The sequence below is a fragment of the Sinocyclocheilus grahami genome, unplaced genomic scaffold (genome assembly GCF_001515645.1).
Source record: "Sinocyclocheilus grahami isolate Dianchi unplaced genomic scaffold, SAMN03320097.WGS_v1.1 scaffold570.1, whole genome shotgun sequence".
NCBI lineage: Eukaryota > Metazoa > Chordata > Actinopteri > Cypriniformes > Cyprinidae > Sinocyclocheilus > Sinocyclocheilus grahami.
Window position 1 is genome coordinate 99,039 of NW_015505749.1, and position 19,326 is coordinate 118,364.

At 38.0% G+C, this 19,326-nt stretch overlaps 1 protein-coding gene and 1 pseudogene across 1 annotated transcript in view; one reads left to right on the forward strand and one right to left on the reverse strand.

The window, feature by feature from the left end:
- Nucleotides 1-3,392: 3,392 nt before the first annotated feature.
- Nucleotides 3,393-11,106, forward strand: LOC107556469 (zinc finger MYND domain-containing protein 12-like; annotated as a pseudogene).
- Nucleotides 11,107-12,323: 1,217 nt separating this feature from the next.
- LOC107556480 (beta-citrylglutamate synthase B-like) overlaps nucleotides 12,324-19,326 on the reverse strand; it is a 27,694-nt gene continuing 20,691 nt past the window's right edge. The window contains exons 4-5 of the mRNA XM_016239608.1: nucleotides 15,303-15,506; nucleotides 12,324-14,891 (exon numbers count right to left, since the gene is read on the reverse strand). Coding sequence (XP_016095094.1) covers nucleotides 14,359-14,891; nucleotides 15,303-15,506 — 737 coding nt within the window. The 3' untranslated portion in view covers nucleotides 12,324-14,358. The remainder of the gene's footprint in view (nucleotides 14,892-15,302; nucleotides 15,507-19,326) is intronic.

A 19,326-nucleotide genomic window follows, 5' to 3' on the forward strand; every position in this document is an offset into this window, starting at 1 on the left:
AAATGTCTAGAAACCATTTTAATTACGGTTGCCAACAGAACCTGTTTCTTGATTAGGTGCCTTTCTATCTACATACAGGTTTTATTTGTATTTAACAGCCATACGTGTAACAATACTAACTCCTGACCCTTTTTTACAGAGCTTTTTGCAATGTCAAGAGGATGTGTAGTGATTTTAATTTGATAACACTTTTTGTGTCATATTAAGGAAGAGTAGAGTGCTTCATTTTAAACTGAGCCAGCAACAAACACGCTACTGAGTTTGTGTTGGCTAGAAATAAAAACAACTTCATTTCAAGTTCTGCTAGTGTTAACCCGCACTCACTATGATGCTCTTTTTTTTTTTTTACAAACTGAAATAGGTGAAGAAATATTCTTGAAGTTTCTCAAGCCATTTTATTCCTTCTGCTTTTTAGATTTGGCAGATCTCAAACATATCAGTGACCGTTTTTGGCAATCTAGAACAGTGTTTCCCAACCGGGGTGCCATCTGTCGAGAACAGGGGTGCCGTGTAAAAAATCTATTATATAATATCAATTTCTGATGTCGGAAAAAAGGATAATTAGAAATGCACCGAAATTTTGGCTGCCGAAAATGAGTTCACCGCTCAGGTTTCACTTTCACGTGGAGTGACGCTCTGCGTATTATCCGCTCTATGCGTGTGTGTGCTCCGCTCAGTCGCTCCACTCGTATACCGTTCATGCTCATCGGAACAGCAAAGTCCACTCAAAAATTGAGCCGACAGGAAACATGGATGTAGTACAGTATTGTTTCTGTCTGCAATAGCCTACTGTGTTGTAACATGGTGTGGTATATGGGCAACTCTGGTAACGCTGCCCTCTCATTCATTGATCTGCTAACCGTTATGTTATGCTCACATGTTCTGATAATAATAGCTTTCGAGGACTAAACATTATTTGGATAATTGGTAAATTTTTTTTTAAAAAAGTTAAATATCTTAACCCTACTGTTAGACCTACCTGAAAAACTAAAAAGCCTGTCGTTATTTTTTATTTGTGCTATCATTATTAATTTCTTTATTTGTTCTTATTTTATTACTGACTGCTTACTTGTCATTTTTTATTCAATTCAAAGTTTGAAATCAAGCTATCTCGTGCTACTGCACTAAAATTACCCCACTATAAAAGCAAAAATTTGTGAGATAGCTAGTTATAATGGTAATTAAATAATGTTTACATATGTATAAAAGCCTACATTAAAATCTGTCATATAAATTGGTCTCTTCATTAGAAATTAGCCTACTGATTGCCACCACTGATGGACTAATTTTTTAATAATATTAAAAATATCTGTATGACATTATATTCTGCAGATCTTCCCTGTTGTACTGAATATCTATACTTTTCAAATTATCATATCAAAGTTAGAAATTCAAATATTGTGACAAAAGTAATTTTGTAGGGTGCCACAAGTTTGTTAGAATTTCCAAAGGGTGCTGCGACTAAAAAAAGGTTGGGAAACACTGCTCTAGAGTGAGTCAATTTCAGGTGAAAACATTGAAACAAAGGGAGGAAACACCACCACATGCTGTGATTCATTGTGACACTGCAGTCAAATAGCAGGCGAATCAAAAATGTGGTTTCTGTGTAGTATTTTTTAGAAACTCTTGTTTCAGCAAAGTAGTAAATCTGTTCTAGTGTCGTTGTTTAGTCAGTGCAGATGGCAATTTTTGTGTCGTGCACTTTAATTAGGTACATTTAAGGTGAAATTCATACTCTAAGTTATGCACACGCAGCATTCATGGTGTAAGCCAAATAATTTTACTTTTTTTTCTCTCCTGAGTAGAAATGTAGGCTATCTGTGTGGGTCCTGAGGGATGTGCGCTTGTATACAGTTCTCTGGTAATGTAATCTCAGAGCTCGCCTGAATAATAGCAGCTGTGAGACAAAAAGCAGAAAGAGAAGCAGGGCAGTGTTAACAACTCGTTTTCAGTATCTCAGATAAGATCAGTATCGCTACTCCGACTGCACTTCTGCACTTCTGTTTACAGGCTCAGAGCTGTCTAAACTCCACTCCACTATGTGTGCAGGTGGATTTCTTATTAGTGTTGGTAATTGTGTGAAGGAAAACACTGCTGTATAGAGAAAATGGACCACCCTGAGAAAATGCATTGTAAAGGGTAAAGCCTTTTTTTACTCTTCTAATTTTTCCATCGTCGTATTCCCGCTTTTAATTGTGGGTCGATGTAACAGAAGTAACACCAGCGTGCTTTTAAAATGTCTCCTGTCAGAAAGACACTTGACTTGAGGTGAAGAGAGACAGGGGTAGGAAGTGTTTGTATTTGTGTGTGTGTGTTTGTGCTCAGAGATTCCATGCAAACTCAGTGGGTAGAGTCAAGCCCTTATGAGGAATTCAGGGCAAAGGAAAAATAATTGTATTTTTAGGTATTTTAAGCAATCTCACGTGTGAAATTTTGTATGTTTTTGTGTGGATGAGCAAATCAATAAACTTTTTTTTTTTAGGTAAATGAGTCATTACTGTGAGTGAAATAAATTCTGATAAAATAATAATTTAGGCTGTGTGCACCAAGATGGGGCTGAAGGACTAGATATCACTTTATTTACCTATGAAAACCTACTCTGATAAATATATTCACTAATGTCAGTTTCTATGTAGGCTACCTTTAAGTCTTACAGGATGTTATTCAATATTCTCACAATTATTTCCCAGGGAAAAAAAATACATGCCTAATGTAATGAGGCGTGTTGTCACTATGCGGTAAGTTGTCACATTAGAATGTCGCAATAAACCTTTCAGCTAAACTTTAATAATAGCGCAATTATGAAAATATAAAGGCCACTGAACAAATATGAACATGTTTTGTACTTCATACAGTGTATCAATTATTATTTTTTACCCATCTGCTGTATGTTTGTAGTATTTATGAATTTTTTTATGGTATCACTTTACTTCCTTTAATTGCATCCGCTTATATTCTCATTTGCAAGTTGCTTTGATTAAATATGATAAATGAATAAATGAAAAATTTGAATATTTACAATGTTTGACAACTTGCCCTAGCATGCCTGAGAACATTTCAGTCTTTGGGTTACGTTCAGATGGATATATATGCAAAATCACTGCTTTACATTTTACCTGTATTTCGAGACAATAAGATTTAGCAAATGAAGCGTTTTAACTATGCATGTAAAATATAAATTGAAATACAGTAATTACGCTATTGTAAATACAAAACTATAAACCGTGTATATAAAAAACAAAACAAATATAAAACGTTAAAATCGCAGGGGCAGACAAATCCTCGTCAGCTCGTCTCCATGGGAACCGAATTGAAAAACACTACTAACTCACACAGAAAGGAAAATTATTGCGTGAGCTGAGTTGTAATTGGAAAACTCTTGAAATGGCTTGTGGTTAGAAAGGAAAATAAAAGGTTTTGTATTAATTTAAGCACATTTTGAAGGCTGAAACAGCTGCGGGTAAATTTATTTGGGATGTCGGCCACCATCAACCTACTAGCAAATCCTAAAGGAGTGAAGAAGCTGTGCGAACTTTGCCAGAAACCTGCAAAACGTCAGTGCACAAAATGCCTGGTTACATTTTACTGGTGAGTCTGGTCGGGCCCTTGTGTTTTTGTCTTCATATTAACCAGCCAACTGGTGTTGTTAACCGACCTTTAAACTAGTAATACGTAATGCGCCATTTTGTAATTGCGCGTACAGACAGCAGGTGGCACTGTAGACAAACAAGTCATGCGCACATTCTTCTTGGCCGCGCTACTGCAGAGATGGAAAGGTTGAACGAGTTCAAACAGCTGGAGGAGAAATTATGTGCCGAGGGAAGAGAATAGCCAGCCATGCGTGCTTAAACACAACCAGGAAAAAGAGAAAGAAATATGACTGGAAAATGTATGTGTTTTGTGTGCTTGCGTGGAGTTTTCACTTGCTGTTTTTAAAGCCGCCACAATCCTCCTCACAACCCTCTATGGTCTCAGTGTCAACATGCAAATACATATCGATATAACTTGGACAGAAACAGAATGTTCGTTGACGGGCAGCTCTTATAAGCGATAGTTAAATGAAATATGAAAACACTGTCTTTATTTATTCGGCTATTTTGTTTCGAACCTAAATGGCTTGCTTTATTTTGTGTCTGTTTCACAAAAGGAGATTGTGTTACAAGTTGGAACACGTTTGTGTGTGTGTGTGTGTGTGTGTACAGGTTTATATGGTTTATGAGGCACAAATGTGTATAATGACATAGGTATTACAATTTGAACACGATTTATGAGGACACGTCTTGTGTTCTGGTAAACCAAATGGCCTAAAATCATATTAAATTGTGTTTTGTGTGTGTGTGTGAGGGGTAGGGTTAGGGTAAGGGGATAGAAAATAGTTTGTACAGTACAAAAACCATTACACCTATGCAGAGTCCCGTAAACCATGCCAACGTGTGTACACATGTACCTACTTATATCTTAAGGACAAATTTGTACCTAGAAATGAGCTAAATCTGACAAAAACCCCTTTTGGAAATGTCCAAGTTTTGAAAAACTGTATTTGAAAAAGTACATAATTTTTTTATTGTAAAAATGCGTAAAGTTTTCTATTTGAGTTTGGTTATGGTATTTATAACTAGCTGTATATGAAAACATTAAAAGTCTCTGTAATGTGTGTTTGTCTGTGTGTCTGTGTCTGTGTGTGTGTGTGTGTGTGTGTGTGTAGTAACTGTGACCACCAGCAGACCGACTGGACCAGTATTCATGAAAAAGTATGTCCGTTGCTGGTATCTATCCGTGCACCTGCATCATTCGGCACACTGCAGTCCGACCGAGAGCACCACCACAAAGAAACACTGAAGAAAAAGGTTTGTATGCACTCCAACACAGAAATTGGGGCAAATGGGATGCCAGCAGGGCAGATATCGAATTAGTCAGTGTTTTGTGTGTTTTTGACGCTAGAAACATCAGATGTTACTACTATAGTAGAGATAGAGGCACAGAGGTGGGTGTCCAAGAAGAGGTTCCAGGATGTGTTACTGGCTGCTCTCCTATTCCGGCGCTGGGCCATACGGGTGAACGGATCCTGTGCTGCTGAACTGGTACCAGCTTATCTACTGCTCGCACAGGCTAATATAGGTGAGACATGCATAGAAACACATCTGCAGAAAGCAACACAATGCTGTACTAATTTTAAATCTCTCTAAGGTCCATTAGATTGAAAGCCACGGGTAGACTTAATAGTTTGATTCACGTTCTGAACCTCTCTGGAGGCTGACAGCCAATAACTTCCACTTCAGGAGAGAATGGAAACAAACGTTTGCTAAAATCTGAGGCTGCCAATGAGCCCTGTTTACTTCCTGTGGGACGGTCTATTGGTGGGCTCAAGGGCGGTGCTTGGACATGAACTGCGGAGAGAGACACTTGTTATGTAATTCAGGATGTGGCAGACCAGTCATGTAGATGTGTACTGTCTGAATGAAAAACTCTTGCATTGAAAGCTCTTCGTCATGAGCTGCGTCTCCATTTCTGAGACAAGAAACTGCGCATTGATATGCATCTGGTATTAATAAACAACCTCTCTGTATAACACGTATAGTGCATCTACATAACAGCTGTTATAAAATATGCTTGCACTGCAGTTAGCATTTAGCATTTTGTAAAACAGGTAATGTGCAAACATAATATTCAGACAGTAAGCTAATTAAGCAAGAAACAAAATGCTTATGATATACTCTAAATAAAAAAATCTGTAAAACTTTTTTATAAGAATGAATACTTTTATTCAGTAAGGATGTGATAATTGATCAAAAGTGAGAGTAAAGACATTTATATGACAAAATATTTCATTTTCAAATAAATGTAGTTCTCTGAACTTTCTTTTTTAATCAAAGAATCCTGACCAAAAATCATGTTTTTCACAAAAATATTAAGCAGCACAATAATGATAATAATAAATGTTTCTTGAGCATCAAATCAGCATAGAATGATTTCTGAAGGATCTTGTGAGACTAAAGTCAGGAATAATGGCTCCTGAAAATGCATTTATTCCTGCTGAAAAAGGAATACATTTTGTTTTATTTAAATATATTAAAACATAAAACAGTTATAATAAATAATAATTAAATTGTTAAAGTATTTCACAATAATGTCTTACTGTATTTTCAATCAAATAAATGCAGCCTTGGTGATCATTTGACTTCTTTTAAAAACATTTTTTTAAATCTTACAGACAAATTTATAACAAAATGGCAGAACATGCATAAATGAACAATTATTAAACAATTATTAAAATAAATTACATTTTATTTTTAATTATAATATATTACAGTTCTTCTTATAAAAACACATAATTTGCAGGGTTGCTTCCCTTCTGTGCATATTAGGAATAAAAGGTTTTAAAGACTGCAGACATGACGACATTTCCAGTAAGTGAATATAGTGAGCAGCTGATGCTCGCTGGATTTTATGGTGGATTCAGTGGATTTCTTGGGAGTGAACATGGAATGGTCTTGATGATGAGAATGGCCCTAGGAATGGCCAACTCCCTGGGCAGTGCACTGTTGAACTAGGGAGCGGATTGAGACACACCCCTGATAATTAAGCTTCTGTCTGTATGGATAGATGCTATGCTTTGTATGCTGAGAATTCACAGTGACTGCTTTCATCTTCTGTTTGACAGATGAGCAAACCAGGCATGAATCTTTAAAACATTGGATGTCTATTCCAACGGAAACATCAAAGAGGGTTGTATTGAGTAGAAAAACCTTCTAATAGCCAGGCTCACTTAAATTCAAGAGGCATCAAGGACGTTTTGTTCATAATGCATGTTGCTGTTGTGTGTTTAGGTTTAGGTTCTCTTTCCCAGGCACATGAGTATCTGTCTAAGGCTGAGTGGACAGTAATGAAAACACCAGGCTGCAGCCACACTGTCCTTCATCAGCTACACAGAACCTTGGGCCGCCTGCATGCTGCCACGGGAAAATACACATCTGCTCTCACTCACTTTGCCAATGACGTGAGTCCAAAAACATGTGGAACACTGTTATTGGATTGCATGTACATAATTATCTGCTATGACTTATTGGTGATGCGTGTTTGTGTGGTAATATATATTAGGATTTTGTAAGAATATTGCAAGGCCCTTTGAAATAAGTAATCCCGATTGGTCAATTGGGGCGTACTGGCATTTATAATTGTAACAAAAAACATATTTCAATCATTTATTTATGTGTGTATTAACTGTACATAACTGACTATATGTAATTTTTTTTCTATGTGTAGGTGTACTATGCCAGTGAGATGTTTGGTTTGGGCAGTACGTGATGTCTGGAGGATATTTCCTTATGGTTGATGTGTTTCTGAAGCAAAACAAGCCTGGCATTGCCCATTCGCTCTACACAGAGGTAGGCAAACCCACCATCAGCACACATCGAGACATCTGTCTCTGTGAAATGTCTCTCATCGTATTGCGTGCGTGTGTACAGGTGGCAAATTCATGGCACGCTCACTTGTGTAAGCTGATAGATGGTATCAGTCGGAGCGGCACTCAACCAGAGTGTTTTGGTGAGTGGCATAAAGACAGTTAACCTCCACAAAGAGACATTTGCAAACATTATTCATCCAATCAGCATATACAATTTTTTTGTGAAATATTACTATATATACTGTTCAAAAGTTTGAGTTTTAAGAAATTAATACTTTTATTGTCCAGAGATGCATTAAATTGATCACTTATAGTCAAATCTATAATATTACAAAATATTTTTGTCAAATGGATGCTGTTGTTTAGCATTTTCTATTTATCAAAGAACCCTGAAAAAAATGTTTCCACCAAAATACAATGCAGCACATCTGTTTTAAACATTGATAATAATAAGAAATGTCTCTTGAGCACCAAATCGTATTAGAATCATAATAGAAGGATTTGCTGAAAATGCGGCTTTGCTGTCACAGTAATAGATTAGATTTAGAATATATTCAAATAGAAAACAGTTATTAAAATTTTAATTGAATTGCAGTAATATTTAATAAATGGGGTCTTGGGAAATCAGCTTTTCACTCTTCTCTCCAAAACTGTCCATAGTGTTTTGATAATATTCAGGTCAGGTAATTGAGCTGGCCAGGGCAGATGTTAAAATTCATCCTGGTGCTCCAAATGTCCAGGTTTTAAGATCATGACAGCATATTTCTTTGCATTTTAGCATTGGTATCTATTATTAAAGTTTTAGCAATTGCAGCTTTTTCATGAATGCCGGCTTTGTGAAGCTCTCTGTGGTACGTTTTTGTGGAAACACTGTCTTCAAGGTGGATATTGAGGTTTGCTGTCACTTTGCAGAAGTAGTTCTATGTTGTTTTGACACAGACCGTTTTAATGTTGACAGTCCCTATCATTCACTTTCTGTTTCTGCCCACTGTTCTTCTTCTCTAATGATGTCTTGCCATGCTTTGTGTATGCATTCATAATCATAAAGACTGTTATTCCTAAAACACCAAACAATTGGGCCGTTAAGTTTACTTAACTACTAAGTTTAAGTTTTATTAAACAGGCTCCCATGATTTGTCCTTTTCGGAAATCTTACAACTCACTCATTTTACAGACGGCTTTTAATAGAGATATATTAAAAATAAGATTTTTTTAATAATAATTAAAATGAATAAATTCATTTCTATTACACTTTGAACTTGCAAAAAAAACTTTATTTTAATATGTAATCTATATCCTGATATATACATTTAATTTGTATATGGTAGCATCTGTATGGTGTGGATTTCATTTATCATAAGCTTTTGTAGCAGCCTGTACCATCATGATTGTATGTATTGTGTATTGTTTGTAGTTCGTATGAGGTTAGTGTTATATTTAGAGCCATGAGGTTGTGTCCTAGAGCAAAACCTAGTTCGTTCCACTGATAACTGAGATCAAACATGACACAGCCACGAGTACGTGTGGCGCTTCTGCCCTAGTTCTCTCTAAGCCTATTAACCTCAGCGGTGTTTTGGCTAAGTCTTACAGTGACGTGGCTGGCTGGCTGGTCAGTGGTCAGTACGCTTGATCCTTCCTGCTCTCTGGCCTCATTCTGACTGACCTGAGGTCAGTAGACTGGCGCCGGTTCCGCCCTCTGGCCAGCCACATCATATTATAACTTCTGACCAGATGACTCTATAGCAGGAAACAGCTCAGCCGGCCTTGCTCTGCATGTCCTAGTGGATGTGACTGCACAGAGCTACAACAACAAGCATGACCTGGTATCAATCAGGGACACAGACTAGCCAGTTTGATTCTTTTTGTCTCTGTAGGTCATATCATGTCAGTATAGTTTGATGTTTGATGGCAGACAGTCATATCATGTCAGTGGTCAGTGAAGCCTAACATCAAACTATACTCACTGTTCAGTCAAGCAACTTAGTTTATAAATTAATACATTTCATGTTAAATCAGCATAATGTTAATTCATAAAAAATACTATTGTTCATTGTGCCTTTATGTTTGTTTGGAATACATGAACTTTAATGTTTAAAAAACTTTAAAAAATAACAAAATAAACTGATATAAGCTAATAATTATACATTATTTTAATGTTATTACAATTTAAAATAACTGTTCTTTATGAATATATGATAAATATAAAAATAAAATAATTTATTTTTGTGATGGCAAAACTGAATTTACAAGTCACATAATCCTTCAGAAATCATTCTAATTTGCTGCTCAAGAAACAGTTCTTATCATTGTTCAAAACGTGTTTTCTTAGAAACCTTGATACATTTTTCAGGATTCTTTGATGAATAGAAGGTAAAAAAAAATGTTTTACATTATAAATGTCTTTATTGTCACTTTTGATTTCTGTTACATGCAAATAAGTGTTTTTTTTTATCTCACTGAACAGTAGTGTAAATATGAGTCAACATTTTTATGCAGTAACATTATTTATAGATGTGGTTGTTGGTAGATTTCTAAACTGACACCAGGGAGAGTTAATGCTTCTCCTAATGGACCAAGCTAGCATGGTTATCAGCCGATTCAGATAATCTCAAAGTGGTCAAATATTGGCTAATTTATCAGCCTGGCAAACAATAACAGATGGGAGCAACTCCCTATAAGGGATATATTTCAAAACACTAGAAGGTAGATCACATTTCTGAATATCTCCTAGAGATTATTCAACAGAATTCATCATTCAGCCTCAGATCTGGTTTCTCAGAATCAAACTGCTGCACTCACCTGTGACTAATATAGCTGACATTGATCATCCTCTTTTGTGTGTAGATGAGGCCCAGTGTGTGGAGGCTGATCAGATGTTGAGATGTATCTTAGAGTTTGAGGAACAGTGTGTGAATCCTCGCCCTGACCAGTCAGCGATGTTGGCTCATTCTCTGGCTATGCTCTGGTTACTATGCAACAACTACACCAAGGTAAACAATAAAGATTGACCAATTAAAGTATTCAATTCAGACACTTCATGAGATACATTTACGGTATGCTCCTGAATTCAACACTCATCTCCTCAACAGTACCCTGCATAACCAAATCATTGAATGTGCTGAGATGGAATGTTTGAATTCCATAGACTTGGATGGGGTTGTGCTGTGAACATGTTTAAGTGCTTTTGACTTCAGTGCAGATTAACACTAAAGACTAAAGCCATGATGGAAATGGACAGTCTGACTGTTCCATTGCTATTCTGGTTGTAATTGGATTCTCTTTTAGGATTCCTCTTACATCTCAGACTACAGCTTAAATCCTCAGTTCTTATCATAAGCTTGTTCAACCTCCCAGCTCTCAGATCAAACTACAACGAAACTCCCTGATTTATCGCTTCACAGCTCTTATATCAAACTGTTAACGTCCCATTATTCATTCAACTACACTATACTCCCTAAATTAAACAGCTAAACTTGCCACACTATCATATAAAATAGGTGATATTGTTCTGGTCTTTTTCTGTTTAGAAACTAGATTGTCTTTTTTTGTTTTTGGTATATATTCCTTTTATGTTTTTGTGTATATAGGCTTTGGGTTATGGGAAGAAGGCTGAGGTGTTGATCCAGGGGTTAAATGAGCAAAACACACTGAGAGAGTCAATCCATAATCTACTTCAACATGCTGAAAAACACTTGGAATGAGACTGGCCACTAACCTACACACCAAACACAAAAAATCAAAATGGACCACAATATACAGCACAACAACAGTGTCTTTACACTGTACGGTGTTCATATTCATTCATTCTTTAAATCGAATGATATTGGGAGCTATTTATGTTTAATTAAGGTGAGGTCACATTTGTGGGCAAAAAATGTCTATCTCAATAGTGATGTATGAAGCAGAGCTCACACTGAAGTTACTTTAAAACCAAGCAGCTTTCTGTTAGTCAATGCAGTGCCAGTGAATTTGTGACCAACTCAACCATCTGGACAGGGAAATCTTTCGCCAAACGAGTGGATTCCTATTAAAATGATTGGACTCAGCATGCAAAAATTTGCAGAACAACAGTAAATGTGACCACACTTTTTTTTTGTGAGGCAGACTACAGCTAAAATCTTGCAAAAGATCAGTGAAAAAGGCCTGTCAACTGTGACGTGAGATAAATAGACAAGCTGACACAGTTTCACGTTCTGGACATTTTAAAAATGTCTTTATTGGTATTATTGGTATTATTACGTAATAACACATAACATCAATGTTAGCGTTCTATCACTAGTAATTTCTTGTTTTAAATTATACAACATTGCTTGGTTTTTTGGCATTTAGATTCCCACTAGAAAAAGAAAAAGAGGCAATGAAATGAACACATGGGAGTCTCAAAACATTTCCCTTTTCCATACCAGAGAGCTAAGTGTTCATTAGCAGCAACTGTTGTTTTTCATTTTTAGTTAGGTGACGCTAGTTAATTGCCAACCTGACAAGTCGGAGGGGTATAGGGGTACCTTAACAATCAGATTGAGCATTACTTCATATTGACAAGTGGCAGATCCGATGATGCTATTGTAGCTCTCAGTTCCGATGCGAGTTTTTGAACTACTGTCATGAGAGTTTGACCTCTCCATTCTGAATTTGCATTTTATGAAGCGTTACGATTTGGAGTCACACAGGTTTGATATGTAACATAAGGGGAGAAAAGACTTCCTGTTTTGTCCTAGGAAGTGGAGGCAGAGCTTGTAAGAGTTTGACAACCATATGGTGCGTTATCGCGAACACCAAAAAGTGTCAAGAGTTTACAGGGACACTTGTTCTTGTGTGGAAAGAGGTGGAGGTGCAAGTCTCTGGTTGCATGGAATGATGGAACACATCACACACAAGACAGCAAATCACAACGCTTGAGAGGGGGCGGTGAGAAGAGTGTGTGTGTGTGCGTCTCAGGTGGTCAACGGCTGTTTAGTCAAACTCACACCAAAACCCTTCATCACGCTTCAGTCTTTCTCAAGCAAGATTATCGCATATAAACCAGTTTTTCCTTTTTCTCAAAAAAAAAAAAAACGGAAATTATAAATTACGAAAAGACAACAGAACACTAAATATTATAAAACAAACAAGAAAAGAGTGCATGTAACAATCAGGTCTCACAGCATCTGTTTCTTAATATTTTATAATGCTTTGTCCTTTTGTTTATTGATACACATAGGCAGGGCTGTCTAGCATGAATGTGTCACATGTTTCCAAGGAGAGGAATTTGATCAAGGCTGCTTCCCTGAGTTGACTCTAAATTTAAAATCTATATTGCATCTTAATGTAAACGAATTTTCATCTAAAGTCCGGACTCACATTTAATTGATCTAAAGTCTATGACGTCTAACATTGTAAACCATTCTGAGCTGGCTTGGATTGTGAGCTTGGTCCACTTTAGGTTTGCTGTATGGAATCTTTAAGACTCAATGTGAATTGCTGAAATGAAGAAATAGTGAGACACGTCCAGATAGAAAAAGGGACATGAATAGAGTTGCTTAAGTTTAAATAGAAGAATTAGACTTATGAGAAATGCGTGGTGTCCAGATATAACTCAGAGTAATTTAATTGTTAATTTAGCGCAAATCAATACAATTCCTGGTTTTCTTTCAGGTTATCATTGGCTTTTAGACCACTGGGCTGAATTAAGAGCAGTTGTAGCACCCGTTTGAGTTGACACTTCAGTTTTATTGTTGCAGTACAAACAAATCGTTGAAGACAAATAGCTTATTCATCATCAGCGCTTAGTGTTGGCAAATTGTTCAGCCCTTGTGGTAAAAACATTAGTATTTAAAAGTCTACTTGCTCTATTTCTATGCAACTCACTGTTCAGACTCTAATATGTGGGGAAATTGCTTTTGGGGTGGCAGACATGCAGATCGGCATGTGGTCATTAGCAGATTTGCATAGTAGACATTGTAAAAAGAAGCTCAGCAAGTTCACAATATCTTCCATACTATTGATCCGTAAACAGAGTGCTTTAACCAGTTTGAGATGGTGGACCTCTAAAATGGCCGCCTCATTCACAGAATTACCAGACAGAAGATGCCTGTGAGAATTAAGTTCCTATGGGCCAAATCCTCACTTACACATTAAGGAAGGTAATTCAAAACGGGTCCCACATCAGTCGTTCAATTTTAGACACCGGCAAAGCAAATGAAACCTTTACGCTTGTCTGATCAGCAGTAATTAATTTACTACAGGCAGCCACTGCAACAGACTAAAATAACTCATACTCATTCATGCTTTTTAAAAGAGTTGGGATGGATGAGAATATTCACAGCTTTCCAGTTTTTGTTCTTGCGGTCCCTCTATGTGTCTGTCTGTGTGGGCTTTTTGAGAGCTGGGAGGTATGTGCCTTTGTATCCTGGTGGGCAGTTGAAATTTGGGTCCATTTGGTTTCCTCTTTCTCGCCCCACACATGCAATGCATTATACCTTCAGCCAGGCTTTACCACAAGGTTTGTAACAGACAAAATTCATTCATTCTCTCTCTATAATACAGACTTTAGTATGTCCTTAAGTGTATGTCAGTATGTGTGTACCCTAACCCACAGTATGTACATAAGAATCCAGTTGATGGTAGTTGAAAGGTTACATTTGGGAATCATGTCCTGGTAAAACCACTCTACAGTGCATGCACCCTCAAATTACAGTGGCAAACGCATATTCAGCTGGTGCACTATAGCCAGGCTGGAGCGTACACTATCTAGTGCACTTCCGACTGCACTGTACGCTTGTATAATTCTATAGTCTGTCAATGGAGACGAAAACATCAGGGGAGCAGCCTCAGATGGGGGTTTACAGGGAGGGTTAGTATGATTACACGTGTGCATCTGAATGTATAATGTCCACTTCAGTATGTGTCGCTCTTTGACGATTGTGTATATCTGTGTGTGTGTGTGTGTGTGTGTTTGTGGCTGTAATTCCAGCTCACTCAGTCAACAGTTTTATCTCACTCGCGAGAAGGGAGTTGATATTGTAGGCGGGATCTGCTGTGACAGGAGCGGGGCCTGTTTTGGTTAGATCCTCCTCACTCTCGCTGGAGGTGGAGCTTGTACTCATGGCGGAGACGCCGTCAGGGATGGCACAGGAAGCGCCGGGCGGGCAGATCTCATTGGGAATACAAACCTCTGTGGGGATTATCACCTCAGTCGGGATACAGACCTCAGGCTCGCTGCTGGTTTCGCTGGTGCTGGAGACCACGGAGAGCAGCGACATTTTCCTGCTGAGGCGGCTTGGCAGGAGGGAGAGGGCGTAGTCAGCCACGATGCCCGCCACGTCCATCCCGCAAGCCTGGTCGAATGCGATGAAGCCCACATTGGCATTGGCCTCGCACACCACGAAGGAACCGTCGTTTAGCTGCAGCAGGTCGATTCCGCAGACGTCCATCCCCAAAATATTGCACACCTGCACTGCCAGCTGCTTCCCCTGCTCACTGAGGGGGCACATCATTCCCACCCCACCTAGAAAAGAGAGCGAAATCATGAGCAGGGAGGCTAATGGGAAATTATGGGAAGTGTTGTTGTCAGATAAAACTAGAGAAATTAAAATTGGTAACTAAATTGAAGCTGAAACATTTGATTAAAAAAAACTTAAATTACTGAAACTGTAATAGTAAAAAAAATTGAAGTCATATATATAAAAAAAAAACAAAAAAAAACTTAAACCTGAACTAAAACTAAAAAGTATAATATAAAAAAGTTATTTTCAATAAAAAAAGAAAAAAAAGAAACACTATTACAGTATATGAATAGTACTAAAATAACTATTGAGACACTTAAAAAACAGGCCACAAAAATTCTACATATTATACATAATGACATTTTACATCACAAGTCAAATATTTTATGCGAGGTAAGTGTGCGATTGTGTACCAAGTGAGCAGTTGCTCTGCATGCGTCCGTCGGTAGAGCAGCGCAGCATAGATCCTATCACTCTCCCTCCGACTAGAACCACTCGCACATCCCGTCCATGGCTCTCCTTCACATACTCCTGAAACAGGTACGGGGCGTCATGGCGAATCAGATGACACAGGTCTGAGAGGTGGTGCTTATCCCGGGCCAGGAAGACAGCTTTACCTGTACAGATTAAAAAATGTGACACACCATTAAATACCAACTCTGACCAAGTGCAAATTTATCAGTAGTGAGGTTTCCACGTTGCTCTCTTCCACCTTCAATACCACGACTGAGGTGCCCTTGAGCAAGGCACCGAATCCCCAAATGCTCCGCGGGCGCTGCAGCATAAATGGCTGCCCACTGCTCCGGGTGTGTGTTCACTGCTGTGTGTGTGCACTTAGGATGGGTTAAACGCAGAGCACTAATGCCTACAGCATGTATTTGGACACATGCAGAATGTCCAACTTGTTTTCAATGAACAAAAGGAGAAAGAGAAGGTGGGGAGGAGAAGAGAATTATATAATTGCCACCTAACAGACCAACGAGATGCGCAAGACACTAATTGCAGGGAGAGTTCCCCTAGAGCAACCAGGGTTTAAGTGTCTCGCTCAAGGCTACAAAGGTGATAGAGCAGGGCTGTGAGCTCTCCTGCTGGCTGCCGCCACCCCACCTAATTTCCCATGGGTCAGAGGAAACCTTTTAAAACACGTCACAGCCTGACAAAGGTCGACATTGTGTGCAATGTTTTATTTTCATCTGTAGTTCATCGACCTGATACCCTTTTTAACAAAGGTTTGACTGAAATGTGAGCGCACAAGTCTAGCTTTACATAACCAGTGTTCCCATACCTTTAACCAATAATTTCCATGACTTTCCCAGTTTATGGTCACTACTAAATACTGATTAAAAACGAGAGAGAGAGACAGAAAAAAAAATAGATTTCTAGCCTATCAAAGATTTTAAGAATTGAGTATAACTAGAAAACAACAACAACAAAAACATTCACTAGGTGAAAATGTTAATTACTATTAATAGAATTGAATGTGAATGGTCAATATCCTTTTGCAAATGAACAAAAATACCATTTTAATTTCTATTCATAGATTTGTATCAATAAAATGGCAAATTAATATTCTATTGTAAATTAACAGAACAATAAATATTGTAATTGTATTATTTAACAACAATTTTCAAGTTTCACACGTTTTAAATTTCTGACAAAACCTGCAGACATGAAGTGCAGCATTCTAAACCTACATGCACAGGTTGGTTGAGCTGATCTGGGAGAATTTTTCAGCACAAAAATAAAATATATAAACAGTATATTACATCATAAGGTAATGTCATTGTTTAATAATTTTCTTCAGGTGTGGCCGCTGGTCTTGGCATCAAAGCAATTTCTAGACTGACCGTGAGAGTTCATTCAGAGCCGCACATACGCTTCAAATGTGCTTGAAAAAACAGTGCAGGACAAAGACGCCTTATGTGCACTGCGAGAGAGAAAGAAAGACTACCTTTGTTTTTAAGGTAAAAGAGATGTTTCTAAGTAGGGGTTGAATGACTTCGGATTTTTTGAAAGTAGATTTTTATGTGATGAAAGTCAAATCGACATCGACTAGTCGCTGATGACATCATTAATGAACAAATAAGCCTGAAGCTGTAGCTGAGACTCAAACACCTTGTGTACAGCTATGGCATGACACAGCGCTGCCCACATGGCTATTGCTCCTATAACAGCTAATTTTTATCAGTTCTTTTGTCTTTGGGTCATTATATTTCTCACAGATTTCTGCTCGTTCTAAATCAGATACAGATAAAGTAGCACAGTAAAGTAGCACATATTACGAATGCATTAGTGAGAGCGATTGCGTGTGTGAATTAATTCTACCTGGCAGCGTTTCTCTACTAGTAGTGAAGCTGTGGGATTTAGTTAAGAAATATATGCTTGAACTTTTCAGTTTCTAAGCTATTTTATTGAGAAATCACAAAACAGTGTTGACGATACATTTCCGTGCTGAATGATTGTGTGCTCGCGATCTGTGCATGATGTACGAGCTACTGTCTGTAGCCTGTGCACGCTACCAGGGCCGTAGCCAGGGTTTTAAAATTACTGAGGTCCCAAATCCCGCCCCCGCCACAGGAGACAAAAGCTTTTTTCCCCTAACTGAAATTATGACTTTTAAATCTGAATATAACTCGAATACTATTAATAATATTTAAGTATAAAATTCTTATTTAGTTTTTCAGCCATTTTGACACTCCTAATGTTTGCATTTTAAAAGGAAATAATTAAAGGCCAAACATTTGGATAACAATTTAAAACCATGTCAGTGGGCAGTTTATTATATGTCAATACCAGCTCTCTGCTTTGATTGATAGTATTTTCATTTTCATCTTTGTCAGTGAACAAATTAAACAAATGGTCGACTGATATTTATGTTTTATGAATCGTTTTATTAAACAAGTTACTTTACTGAAGGCTACCAGGAAAGCTACGTAATTAAGTTTAATAAATTCACAGTATAGGCCCATTCATTATTAATCATATGCCTAATATGAAAACGGTTTTGTTTCTTGTCCCCTCACATTGACAATTACGAATCCTATTACATGAATCACGTCAATTCAAAATGGAGATATTAAGACAGGTTTATTAGTTTGTATTCCTCATTATATTTGTAAGTCGTTTAACATTTCTAACGTAAAACAGCTGTCAGATATGAAATGTTTGGCTACTTACATCTTATCCCGCACTGTATAGCCGCTAACTGAAGCGTTGCGTTGAAATTCGCCCTATGCAGCTGCTGTGAACAAAGCCCACCTACTTTTATTTGATTGGTCATCTCAAATATTTTTGAGATTGACAAGCGGTGGCTGTCACCGTGACAGACGGCTGAGGCAGTTCAAATGAGGAGGCTTAAGTTTGATCTTGGTGTTGTGCACTATCTTTGCAGCACGAAGGAAGAGTTAATACTATATTAGGCAATTATTTCACAAAGTACACCTCAGAAAAATACCGAGGTCCAGACCTCGGTGACCTCATAGCTGGCTACGGGCATGTGTGCTACAACGCAGCAGCACATTAGATTAGAACGGCGGTTAACTTGCATGTACAATAAGCCATTTAAAACGTGCATTCTCCCGTTCAAATTTCAAGCATCCAGTAATATAATCACACGTCTTGTGGAGCGCTTTCAGAGTATGCATTTATTTGTCATTTTAACTGATTGAAAGCGGAGCATAAATGTGGAAGTCCTTCAAAGATTTCTTATCCTGTTGCGCCCTCTATAGGACCAGCGACTAGTCCACGTCAAGCTTCCGGGCGGATGACGTATGAGGTTGGCTTTGCGCATGCGCCGCTCAGAAGTGACGCACGCGGAAGCGCAGGGGAGAGAAACAAAACAAAGGTCACGAATTGGAAGTACAAAACGAGGATTTATAAAGAGGAATGTCGGGGGATTTCGATGTAAGCCAAGAGGAGACTGGTTTTCCTCTGCTAAAGGAAGGAAACTGCTTCCTTTGATCCTGTAAACAAACGTTGGTTTTCACGAGGCTCACCAGTGCATGCGCAGCGCTGAACTCATACGTCATCCGCCCGGAACGGCTTCCGTTTACAACAGTGAGCGCAAGCTAGATTAAAGTGATTATTACGTTTTGAATATGGATATTTTTCTTACAAAAACGCATCGATTCACTACAGGAGGCCTTTGTTCACCCCCGGAGCCGTGTGAGACACTTTTTTTTTTTATGGATGGGCGCTTTTTATTTCACTTCTTTTGGACTGAAGCACTGCAACACCCGCTGACTGCAATGATAGAGCTTGGAATAGCCAGGACCATTTTTTATATAACTCCGACTGGATTCGTCTGAAAGAAGAAAGTCATATACGCCTAGGATTAGGGATGGGCAAAAGTATTTTTCGATTAATCGTTTTTTTTTTTAATGACGTCGCTTCGATATCGATTCTCAAAAGCTGCGAATCGATCTTTTCCGGTATTTA